We start from the raw sequence: 13,478 nt of genomic DNA, 5'->3' as shown, positions 1-13,478 counted from the left end.
ACAGTCAAATGCAAATTGTGAAAAATGTAGATTCTGTAATTATCTTTAAATGGTTTAAACTATTAACAGACATATGTAAGTGTATTGTATAAAAAATTGGTTTGTCTAATCCAAACCGTCTCTGAGTAACAGAGCCAAATGCAAAAAGCATTGCAACTGTCCCCGGTCTCCCCTATAAACCGAGTGGAAGAGCCAGGCTAGCCACAGGTAGTCCTAGGCAAACATACCCATGATTTCCATGAAAACTGAAAATTGAACAAGGAGTTGTGTTGGATTAATCCATTTACAGTTAGTGATTAGAGTGGCACCTGAAAACGATGCATTCATTCATCACGTAACGGGCATAACAAATTGTTTGGGTGTGAGGTCTCTGTTAAATGACGATTTTTTTTTCTCTTAATGCCCCATAAATAGGCCTACCACCATACTCAGTAGGCCTAGGTCTATTGAGGGAAAATTAGCTTTATTTGTTATTAAAATATGCTAATAAGGACCCCAACGATTGGCGTTCCTTTCCCAAACTATGTTGAAATTGCATCTTTAACATTTTCAAAATTTCCCGGACCCCTGCAAAAAAATAAAAAAATTGCACTTGTAACAGACGTCGTAATTCGTCCGCCGCTCACGGCCCTCGAACCCGCCACTGTTCAGTTCGCCTCCGTTACACACTCCTTTTGCACTCCTAGTGACACCCCTAGTTGAGGCTATATTTATGGGTATGCATTGAGATGCTATGCATGTCCTGTGTCACTGGACTCAAGAACCAATTTCTAGACAATGTAATGAAGTTGCTCTCCATGCATATCTAATATAGGCAGTGGCAGAACAAGTCAGAGCCGGGCCGGGGGCGGGGCACATGACCGGGCCCTTTAATAAACTCATCATAACATAATTTTACAACATAGCCTACACATGCCCGCAACAGCGGGTCTTACAAGCGTCAGTGCCACGGAGAGCAACTATTTAATTTTGAAGTCCATCGAACGTAGGCTACATGAAGTGTAACCAAGAGAACAACAACAAAAACATTAGGCTACATGACCCCTAATAATAAAACAACAATAATACGCAGCAGTGGCGGAACAAGTCAGAGCCGGGCCGGTGGCGGGGCACATGACCGGGCCCTTTATTAAACTCATCATAACATAATTTTACAACATAGGCTACACATGCCCGCAACAGCGGGTCTTACAACCGTCAGCGCCACCGAGAGCAACTATGTAATTTTTTGAAGTCCATCGAACGCATATGAAGTGTAAACCAAGAGAACAACAACAAAAAACATTAGGCTACATGACCCCTAATAATAAAACAACAATAATATGCAGCACTATTTGAAGGGCATACGACGAGCCTTGCGCTCCGCGAACTCGTCCACGATGTTCTGTGTATGTCCATTTTCTTTGCTCTCTCATTCTCTATGGACAACATGGCAAATCCACTCAGTCTCTCCTGTCCCACTGTGCTCCTCAAGTGGTTTTTAATGGTCTTTAACTTGGAGAATGAGCGCTCAGAGGTTGCAACGGTGACGGGAAGAGTCAAAAATAAAATTAGGACGGTGCAAATCTCACTGAATGCAGAAGTTACTGCTGGGTGGTTGCATTGACGGAGCGAGGGGGTGGTTTCGGGTGCTCAAGCCCCGAATCTTTTTTTGTATGTGTTTTCAATTCCCAACGATTCTAATTTCTAATTTAACTTCCCCTCGGTTTCTCTATAAATGTTACAAAATGTAGCCTACTATTACTGAGCAAATATCAATTACTTTCAAAGCCCAATATTGACAGATAATCTGATTTCCCACACGATGAGTTTAGGCAATGCCAGAGCCGAGAGCGGTTTACGTCATAAACCTGGCAGGAAAGTTCAGAGCGGCGCAGTCAGTTTAAACAGCAAGCCGGTAAGGAAAACTATTGTCAAAACATTATAGGCAATTAGGCTACTGTACCCCGGAATACAAAAATAAACTTCAGAAAGACATAAAGTTTGTTGTACTGTATTCTTTAGTCTGTATTCTGTAGTCTCAATGACCGAATCAGTAGATATACCTGTTGTCAGTAGAGTTCGTTCAATTAATTGTAGGCTAGTAGCCTAGGCAAATATGAAACGGAGATGTAACGTGGCTACCTGCGGGATTTTGAACTTGCATGTTTCATGCATTTTAGGGTAAAAAATACCATGTGATTGATGTGTTCTCCATTTGAGGAACGATTATGGACGCGGCACAGACAGCTCAGACACAGGCCATATAGGCCTGGTTAGGCTACTTTCACTTTCTTCTATCAAATGTATCATGACGTGTTGTCACAAAGACTTACTCCAATTAGAAAATCGAAACCAAAATCATCATCAAAAAAAAGTTCATCATTGACGCCTGTAGGAGACAATATCATAATAATATAAATTTGCACGTCGTAAAGTTCAATATGAGAGTTAAAATAAAGCCAGTCATACAGCAGAACATTTTATTCAATATTTTACACCTACTAAATCATCAAAGTAAATTTCAAAACTTTTCAGCAACTGTGAGTCATAACTTGTCCTGACTGGGGCGACCTATAAGCCTAATACGTCCCACTCTGATGAAAATGATTGAAAAGAAACCGTTTGCATGATTTTAGCTCCTCCGGCCTTGTGCTGTGGGAGAGGCCCGTCCCACCTTACCCGGAGGTGGGGGAGGGGCACCCTCGCACCTGCGGGTCCCTGGCGCGCCGCACCCCCCAAACCCCCTCAAGCTCCGCCCCTGCTTATAGTATAGTATAGTATATAGTATAGTATATATACTTTTTTGATCCCGTGAGGGAAATTTAGTCTCTGCATTTAACCCAATCGTGAATTAGTGAAACACAAACAGCACACAGTGAACACACAGTGAGGTGAAGCACACACTAATTCCGGCGCAGTGAGCTGCCTGCTACAATGGCGGCGCCGGGAGCAGTGAGGGGTTAGGTGCCTTGCTCAGCAATCTTCAGGCCGCGGCCCACTGGTCGGGGCTCGAACCGGCAACCCTCCGGTTACAAGTCCAGAGTGCTAACCAGTGGGCCACGGCTGCCCAATAGGCTACTGTATAAGGTGGAAAACCTAATTCTAGTTTGCTACTGCTTTACTTGAAAATACTCTTTCTTGTTGCATTGCGCCACAAGATATGATATGTGCTTCAGATGTTCTGCGTTATTTATATTACGTATATTTCTAAGTTATTTATTACTTCATATGTCAAATTGTGAATTTTCAATTATTCTTTACAGAAAACAGTTTGGTTATTAATAATCCATAATTTGACATCGAATTTACGGCTTTAATGTAGTGTATTGCTTATGTGCCACTCCTCTCTGAGTCTGAGCCCCTGCCTGGCAAAAAGCAAACATTTTCAGCACAATTTTAGCTTATTATAACTTTGTGTTAATCCCCCAAAATGTTAAGTTTGTAGAAGTACTTACGCTGTTTTGCAGTGCTGTAGAGGCTTGCTGCTGGGTAAAATAACCTTGATACGCTTAACATCTTTCATTGATATATCATTTTGACAGATTGGAAAATAAAATAAACAAATAATTCTGTGATTCTTCATAAGTAATCAGAGCCCTAAGTTTTAGCATTTAGTCTTTTCATCTCCCAGTTGCAGGATTGCCTTGTACTCTCCAGAGTCAGGCTCTCATTTCTTGTTTCTAGTTGTTGGTATCTTGTGAATTATGTGTTTTTTTGCCTTTTGCCTACTCCTTGCCTGAATCCGAGGGCTTCAAATCCAGAAGTACTTTGTCCACTTGTCCTTCTTTCCTGGTGCTTTGTTGTTCTCTGTTAATTCTGATAAATGCACTTGTGTTCTTTACTCACTGGCAGGGCTTGAGAGTGGGCAATAGCCAAGTTGGAGATGCAGTCCCCCTTGTGTCACAAATTCAAGGATTTTCTGTATGTAAGTTTTTGACCAGAAAACCCTGTGGTGAGAGGCATCATGTGGACATGTGGCAGTATGTAGATAAGCTGGGATTCCTGTAACCACAGTAATGCAACAGAACTCTCACTTAGGGGCCGTGCACACGACGCCGGTTTTTGTGAAACCGGTGAGGTTTTGTTAACGGTTACGCCTTGCATGTACACGACGCCGGCAGTTTAGGAGACTGAAACCGATAGCTTTTGAAACCGGCTTCCGGCGGAACTTTTGAAACCGGCCGGCTAACTTTCGCTGTGTAAACGCTTCGTAGGTGCTAAGCCGCAACTTCATGACGACATAGCCCCACCTCTCAACTCAGCCACGGCACTCGACCTGACATGTTGCTTGTCAAAACAAACCAAACCATTTATTTATCATATTAAAATGTTTTTCTTTCCCCTGTCATGATTTATGTGCACAATGTAGCCTATCAGCCTTTAGTGGCTAAGTTAGAAGCACACGTTAGCTTAACTTAGTTAAACATTAGCTTACTGCATGTTAGTGTTTTCTCCAGTGGTGCTCAGACCTAATGCAATGCGCGAGGCTAAGCATTTGAAATTTCACATAGCAGTCACATACCTTGAAAATGAACTTTATTAGTTTAACAGTTGAATTGAAAAACCGAATTGTCTGTAGTCTCCTTTATTTCATGCGACTGCTTAACCAGAGCACTTATTGGACATTCTCTGGCTTAACAAACTGTTTCAACAATATTTTCTTCTACGCGATTCACGCGAATTTATCGTGAAGCTTCTGCACAGCGGCGCCATCGACTGGTCTGGCATATGCACTACAGCACATTTAGCCGGTTACACCTCTGTGTGTACACGCAAGGTTTTTTCTTGCCGGAGTCGTTAAAGGTGTGAAAGCGGTAAGAGAAAATCCACCCGGCGGTGTCGTGTAAACGGCCTCTTAAAGGAGACATCTGCCAATTTTTCCCATAGATCTCCATTTCTCGAGGTCACGGAGTACTGCCTGTACGAAAAAAGAACCCGAAAACAAAAAAACGGTTTTACCTACCTCGAGTTGCTGCACCCAACAGCTAAAGCAGCCAGGCAGCTACAGCGCTACACTCTGGGGGCATGAACATGGGGCCTCATGAACATGTCCCTAGAGTGTAGTACTGTAGCTGCCTTTAACTGATGGCTGTTGCAACTCGATCTAGGTAAAACCGATTATTTTGTTTTTTTTCCCGTACTGACAGTACTCAGTGACCTCGAAAAACGGAGATCTATGTGACAAGTCGCTGGATTTCCCACTTAAATTAGTGAGACTTATTGAAATAAGCCAGGACTTGAAATAAGCCAGTATTTAGCTTGCTTGATGGAGAGCAAGAGATATCCCTCTTGCAGAGATATCCCTCTGGTCTTTATTTCACTTACTGGTTTTGTTCATTGGTATTGGTTCATTGATTTCACCCGTGCCGTGTTTTGTAATTAAACCTGTGTTTAAACCCTCATGTACCTCAGGCTTTATTCTGTGTTCTTGTGTTCGTGTTCAAATGATGTGGTGTCACTCTTTTCCTGTTCTTGTATACATGTTTGTTTTAGTTTCAAACTTAGCACTGTTGAGCATTTGGGTCCTCCTTCGAAGCTACACATTAAACTGACATTGAAAAAAGTCTCTCAACATTTTTCTCTCAAAGTCTCTCAAATTTCAGTTTAGTTTCAATTCCAAACTCAGAGTCTGTATTTTAGCACCATATTGATCATGCATTTTAATCACCATCCCAATAAATATTTGTTCTGATACAAAATGTATAATGTCTGTGTTTGAAATATAACATGTTTATATATGTTTATATATATTTACATCTTTCAAATGTGTATATACTTACAAAGCAGAGGACAGCGAAGATCAAGAGAGGAAGCGTGGAGAGTGCAAGCAACCAGCGCCAGCCCAGGGTTGGCATAACCAAGATGGCTAGCAGTACCTCAAACACAGTGCCAAGTGCCCAGAATATCTATAAATCAGAGTATGCCAGTGAGTTACAAGATGATCCACTGCAAAAACTCATATCTACCCAAATGTGTTAATCTTATATAAACAAAAATCTAGTTGGTATTGTTTTTAGTATAAAGAAATTTACCTACCACTTTCTCGTAAGATCATTTTGACTTTAATAAGACCTGCTTATTTTAAGGCATCTAATGGCATCCTTACACCAGAATTTTTGAAAAGATTTGGAAAAGAATTTTGAAAGACTACAGTCTCAGACCCTCTCACATCTAAAGACAAGTCACAGAGTTTTTAAGTCACAGACTAGTCACAGACTATGATTTTGCAACGAGTAAAGATCTTGCAGGGTCACTATTGTAAGATTACTGATTTTCTCCTACAAAATATGTCCGAGTGACTCAAATGATTAACTGGCGTTCTGAAGTTGAATTTACATCAGCACCAAGCTCTCATGTCTCAGGCAAAGGTATGTAAGTTTGCCAAATGGTGTTCAAAGATAAAGAAGGTTCTTCCATTGATGCCAGGCTCTCCCCTGGAGAGAAGCCAAATGGCAACTAATTCAATTATAGAATGGGCCACAGAGAAAAATCAGCGTGAAACTGTCACTGACAGAGATCCACTAATGAACAATTTACATTAAGAATGATTTATTTCGTAACTTCAAAAAGCCAGTTGGCTTAATTCAAATACTTTCGTAACCACAAAAGTTGGCTAGCTAATTTACACAAAGGGAGTTACGTTACGAGATATATGTTGTGGTTTTCATGGTTTAAACATGCATTCTGACTGTGGTGTTTCGACGTTATCGTTGCGTGACATTGCTGTATTTTTGAATACTATTACTGTATCGTTGCAAACTTTGCTACTGCCTATTATTGGATTAAAGGACTTATTTTGCAACATTTTTGGAAACCATCCTCAGTTTTTCTTACACTATTTATAACACTATTTGCAACTAGATTCCTTTAAATTATTTCCCATTGTGCACTAGATATTAACATGAACTCAAATGATAGCCTACACATCAAAGTCATATTTTGTGTTATCTGCAGCATTGTTTCTTGTGTGACATCCCTAACTGATATAGGGCCCTGTTTTCGTAAAGCAAAACCTGGAGAAAAGTCTATAATCATCGCGACACAAAGCTTATTCCTATCGTAGACTCGAGTTTTTGCGCCATGCCCATCTCTTTTTTTGAGCAACGCGCCAAGGGGTGTGGCAATTAACGACCTAAGGAAGGGTTTGATGCATTGTCTAAAAATAGCTATCGTACACTACCTAAAACGCATTACGCCACTGACCAACAGAAATGGTCAGAAATCCATGGCGAGTTGTTTATATGTTATTTTAAAAGCGCATTATCTACAGTGATATGGGCAGGTGCAGAATGCACCCTGCTTCTCTCATCCACGAACACGATTGCAATGGGAAACATAATTAGAATAAAGATATTATGAAATACATCTCACAATGAGTAGTTACAGTGCCTATAAAAAGTCTTCAGCCCCATGCTAAGTTGACTAAAAAGAGGAATAAAAAAAATCATCTTTTGGAAATGGATCTTAATGCCTTAATCAAAAAATGAGGAAAAAATCCAACCTTTAACGACACCAATTTTCTTTGTGAATGAAAAATGTATCGTAAATAAATAAATGTTCTTCATTAAAATACAGGGTTGGGTTAGGTATGCTTTTTAATTAAGGCATGAAGATCCATTTCCAAAAGATGATTTTTTTGGACTGACACCACAGTGAAGTTAGTTTCACTTTGTCAATGAGTTCAAATAATAGACGAGTGCAAATGTGTCTAGGCTATACTCTGCTAGGTTTTAGTAAAGCATGATTTAGTGGAATAACTGGTCCATACGGTCTCGTGTTCAAGCAGATTCCTTCAAATGCGCCGGTGACCATCAAAATACCGATGCACTGTTTGAAGGGTGTTAAAGGGAATGACAGATCACTCTCATTGGTTTAAAGGATGTTACGCACAAAACACGCCTATGACCGATTAATAAACATAAGGCCCACCTTCTTGCGTCAAGCGGTGGACATTTGATAACGTTTCATAACTACACCACACCCAATGTGGACTGGACAACCCACAAAATTTGTTTCAACTTTTTGCCAGTGACCATATGTTTTAGGCCGTCATGATAGAGGCCATAGAGTTCTGTCACGTGAAATAGCCGACTAATATTTTCTAAGAAACAAAATATGAAAAAAAAAAAAAAAAAAAACATTTAGACTTCAACTGTAGCCTGCTTTGCCCCTTTCCTGTTGGTGCTGGAGAGTGCTAATGTTGGTGCTGGAGATAGCTTACTATTGGCTTTTATTAGTGCTGTCAGTTAAACGCGTTATTAACGGCGTTAACATAAACCTATTTTAATGTCGTCAATTTTTTTATCGCGTGATTAACGTTCTTTTTGGTGTAACAAACTTTGTAGTTTTTTCACATGCTGTTGCAACAACTAGTAACGTTAGAACAACTACAACACCACACTGGATCTAGCTAGACCTGCTGCATGTACACGCCCCCTTTTAGGGGAAAGGGAGCTGTTTGGATAATGGAAACCTATGCTGCATCAACGTGGGGAGAGAAAAGGGCTTATACTTACTAAATCTTGAAACAAACGTGAATAAAAGGCACAAAATAAGGTTGGTGTAAGAGTTATCTGTGTGTTTATGGGATTAATGTGACCATTATGTTTCTATTTTTTGCTCTTTCCAGTTTATAGCTACTAACAGGAGTGTCACGAATGTAGGCACAGTCAAACTGCCCGTGGCTGACTATAAGTTCTTAACTTTACATGTCATCAACTAAACATAAGTCACATCATTCTATCACTTGTAATATGAACGTAGCCTTTTTCCTACAACTAGGTGAGATAATTGGCTATGTCTGTTATACTGAAGTTCCACAGTTAGCTAGCTAGCAAGCTAACCGTTTTACATGGGATATGGTAAGTGTAGCTACGTGCTGAATAGGTTGTATGGCTACATAGTTTCGACATGAGTAAGTTACATACACATAATTCTTCATAACTGCCCTGTTAGTAATATGATTGAATGGCCTGTAAATTAATAACTAGATGTAACATCAAGGTGTGATTAGGCTAGCTGTCTTTCCCATTTGTTTGTTTTCCGCTAAAATGGGGCGTGATGCAGATTAAATGTAGCCTATCTTTATGATGCGCCTTTAGTAGGCTACATCAAGGCATGCTGCACACACTTGTTTGGGCTTACGAGCCGGCCAAAGAGTAGATTCGTGTAAAAGAACACCAACGGAGTTCTGAACTCCCGGTCAGCTGAATGGTGTTTTAAATTGCTGTGGACACCGATGCCGACATGAGTGCGATGCACTCTGCTTTCGACATTAATTTACTGTACATTAGATTCCATTCTTTTCAATACAACTCTGCACACCAGCATCGCACTTTGCCGCCGTGTAAATCACGATTCAGTTATATTTGGTCGATGCCGCTCCATAAAATCCATTGTTCATCTAGTGTTTGCGTGTTAAAAACTTCGGCGCTGATGTGTGTGGCAAGTGACAGTGCACCATAGACTGTAAGCCTATAAAATGGCAGTGCACTCATGTCGAAAAGTTCCTTAATTTCAACTGAATTCAAAGATAATGAATATAGTATTTTATGTTTGTTATGCCCTTTATTAGCTATATTTCTTAAGAATATCTTGTGTTGCCTCAGGTCTCCTGCACATCTTTTGAAATTTGATTTGAAATAATCAAATAGACCTACATCTTAAAGTTAAGTTAATGAAGTAACTTGCTTTGCTTTCATTTGAATCCTAATCAAGATACACAATAATTGCTTTATATTGTTAATATGGACTCCTGGAAAGTTCAGCTATGCAAAATAATAGAATTTTAATCATGCGATAAAATATGTGATTAATCGTGATTAACTATAGGAATTCAGCGATTAATCGTGATTAAACATTTTAATCGTTTGACAGCACTAGTTTTTATATTGTTCACGTCACTATTTGCATGAGCCACGACTTAAAGACTTGTGTCTTTTGTTATGTTTGATATTGTCGTAATGCCAAGACTAGAAAAAAATGACTCTGAGTGACTTAAAATCGCTAAAATTGGCACCTTACAATAAACAATGTAGTTGACAGGAGCGCGCCGCGACTCCAGTGAAACTTCCATTATTTCATTCCGACTTCGGAAAGGAAGTCACCGACTGTGAAATCGCACGAAAATCGTGAAGGTTAGCATTATCAAGACAAAATGGCATAACGCACTGGCAGCCAAAATAATGACTTCAAATAATTTACTCTTATTAAATTAAGTCAAAGGATTGTACAGGAAAGCACTATGTAAGTGTCTTCACACTAAATACAATACCAACTAGATTTTTTTATCTTAATATATGATTAATAACACTTGGTTAGGGAAGCTGTTACCACAGAATTAGCATTTTGTGAGAGAAAATGTTGATATCTAGTATATCTAGTAAGTCTGAGATACAGTCTTAAAGTTAATAAGCATCTGAATGCATGTGTGTACATGTGAAAAACAGTACTATACCTCAATCAGTAGAATACATGTGGCCCTTGACCTCATGGGTAAGAACTCTGCATACAGAGTGACACTGTGGGGAAAGAGTGGAAATTGCATGTGTGGGCCTATAAATGCAGACTTTCGTTTAAGACGGTGGTGACTGGAAAAAGAAGAAGATAATGATCTGACTACACAAACAGTCCTTTTTAATATCCTATCTTTACACTTACAAAGGTAAAAACACTTTGGTTTATCTGCAGAGACCCTCTCCATAGTAGCATATACGTATAATGAGCCTAGTTAATGGCTTAAAAGAGCTACTTTGATTTAGTGAAGTTGCCCCCAAAGGCTATGCTATGTGCTATTCAGCTGTAAATGCATATTCTGGTCTGCAAAACTGCACCAATTGCTGAAACAACGACCTTGTAACAACTGTGTCTAGAAAGTGTTGTTGTTTGGTCGAAGTTCCGTTAATGAGTGTTAATGACGTCAGGCCATTATAAAAAATAGTCCTGCACATTTACTAGAGCATCTATAGAGCTACATCATACATAGAAATGATTGAGAATGCACAACCAACTTATAATCAATGGAAGAAAAAGTTTCTGTCGTGTCTAAACACCATTACAACTTCCGTCATTCCACCCCTGCGCTAAAGATGAATGAGTGTAAATTTAAAACATTACGATAACTTAAATACTCAGTTGGAAGGTGTTCAGGTATGAATATGGAAGGGTCAATCTATGGTTATGGTTATGGTTATGGATTTAGCAGACGCCTTTGTCCAAAGCGACACATAAATACAAAACAACATAATATTTAAAATTGAACAGGGAACAGATTAAAAAATAGGTCAAATATAGTAAGGAGAATAGTTGTAGTACACAATAATATCAATTCAAGCAATAGCCTAATAAAAAGCAATGTAAAAAAGGGGAAAGGCAATAATAAAACAATAATGTCAATTCAATCAATAATATAAAAACAATGACATGCTAAGACTACATTAAGGAGAATATCAATAATAAACAATAATGTCAAATTAATTAACAGCCCAATTAAAATAAAACAACATTATATAAACCATAACACATAAGCGCTTAAACAACTAAGTATATGTTGAATAGGAATGTCTTTAGACCCCTCTTAAACGACCCAAAACTACCACAGGAACGGAGAGCACTGGGCAGTTCATTCCACCAACATGGAACCACTGAAGAAAAGAGTCTGGAATTAGACCCAGTTTTCATGACTGGTCGACACAACATACGCTCACCAGAAGACCGCAGTGGGCGGTTGGGGATGTAAGGCTTGATTATTGAATTAAAAATAACTAGGAGCAGATCTAGTTAGTGTCCTATAGGCCAAAGTGAGAGATTTAAATTTAATTCTGGCTACTATAGGGAGCCAATGGAGAGTAACTAGGAGAGGAGTTACATGTGTCCTCTTTGGCTGATTGAAGACCAGGCATGCTCCAGCATTTTGAATCAGCTGTAATGATCTTGTTACACAAGCGGGTAAGCCAGCTAATAGTGAATTACAATAGTCCAGCTTAGAGATGACCATGGTCTGAACAAGAAGTTGTGTGGAATCTTGTGTCAGATAAGGTCTGATCTTCATAATGTTGTAAAGCATAAACCGACATGATTTTGCAATAGAAGCTATATGCTCAGAGAAGTTAAGTCGGTCATCAATTACAACACCCAAGTTTCGGCCGATCTAGTTGGGGTCAGTGAAGTTGAGTCAAGCTGGATGTTAATCTGTTGGGGAATAGCTGTTTTAGCTGGAAACACCAAAAACTCTGTTTTTGAGAGATTAAGCTGAAGGTGCCGATCTTTCATCCAGGCTGAAATATCCTTAAGGCATGCAGAAATCCGGTGGGAAACACTAGAGTAATCAGGTGGGAAAGACAGGTAAAGTTGAGTGTCGTCTGCATAACAGTGATAGTCAAATCCATGTGAGCGAATGGTATCACCTAAGGAAGTGGTGTAAATAGAGAAAAGCAAGGGTCCTAATACTGATCCCTGAGGCACACCTGTGGTGAGGTCATGAGACTTAGATACCTGTCCCTGCCAAGACACGTTGAAAGAACGCCCTTTAAGGTAAGATTCAAACCAGTCAAGAGCTTTTCCAGAAATTCCCAGTTCAGATAGTATAGATAGGAGAATGTCATGGTTAACAGTATCAAAGGCTGCAGATAAATCTAGTAGAATTAATACTGATGACTGAGCAGAGGACTTAGCTACTCTCAATGCTTCAGTCACAGACAGAAGAGCAGTTTCAGTAGAATGACCACTCTTGAAACCAGACTGCATAGGTCTAGTAGATTATTCTGATGAAGAAAGTCACAAACTTGCTTGAAGACCACTTTCTAGTCAAAATCTAGTCAAACTAATGCAATTAAAACATTGTCATCTGCAAAATATCCATCAACGCTTCAACGACTACTCTCGACCTGTCATTCCAATTGCCAAACTTTCCACCCATGTTCACGATTGAGCGTTGGAACCATAGATACAGTATATATCATAAAGGCTAGATGTCTCGTCCGCGCTGCTGGCCAATGGAGGTCGATGTCTGCACCTCGCGGCCATCTTGCCACAGTCAGCTCGCTAACTCATAACATTGTGTTTCAATGGTGCACTGTAACGGCAGGTAGTGACCTGAAGGTGTCATTGTTATAGCCTGGGGGCATTGTTCTGCCATAGTAGAAGAAGAGATATACCTTACATCAGGTACCACAGAGCCCACCAGATAGCTTGCCTGTGACAAGATGGCCGCCTGTGATGCCGTTAGAGACTCCGCCATAAGACATCTAGGGCCAGATGTACTAATGCGTTTGCGCCCACTTCAGGCATATTTGTTTCGCAACGTGCTTGTAAAATCATTGCGAGGTATGTACAAACAGGCCGCAATGATGTAAAAGCGCAAACTGCCTGTCGTGGGAGCTGAACATGGCTAATTGCGTTTTTCGTGTCATGCATATGCATTCATGGGAGGATCCAGGGGAAAGTGGGAGTTTAGCATAAAAAGATGGGAGGGGAAGCGTAAAGACCGCTTAATTATG

The 13,478-nt window shown here is 39.9% G+C and overlaps 1 protein-coding gene across 2 annotated transcripts in view; it reads right to left on the bottom strand.

The window, feature by feature from the left end:
* Positions 1-13,478, bottom strand: part of LOC125294508 (synaptic vesicle 2-related protein-like) — a 104,283-nt gene that overhangs the window by 31,559 nt on the left and 59,246 nt on the right. For both annotated transcript variants that reach the window (XM_048243332.1, XM_048243330.1), the window contains 2 exons: positions 10,439-10,502; positions 5,763-5,888 (listed from right to left, as the gene is read on the bottom strand). In XM_048243332.1, the coding sequence (XP_048099289.1) occupies positions 5,763-5,888; positions 10,439-10,502 (190 nt within the window). The remainder of the gene's footprint in view (positions 1-5,762; positions 5,889-10,438; positions 10,503-13,478) is intronic.

This window comes from Alosa alosa, chromosome 5 (genome assembly GCF_017589495.1).
Source record: "Alosa alosa isolate M-15738 ecotype Scorff River chromosome 5, AALO_Geno_1.1, whole genome shotgun sequence".
In the NCBI taxonomy this organism is placed as follows: domain Eukaryota; kingdom Metazoa; phylum Chordata; class Actinopteri; order Clupeiformes; family Clupeidae; genus Alosa; species Alosa alosa.
The sequence above is the reverse complement of the archived record's forward strand: the minus strand, read 5'-3'. Positions and strand labels throughout refer to the sequence as shown.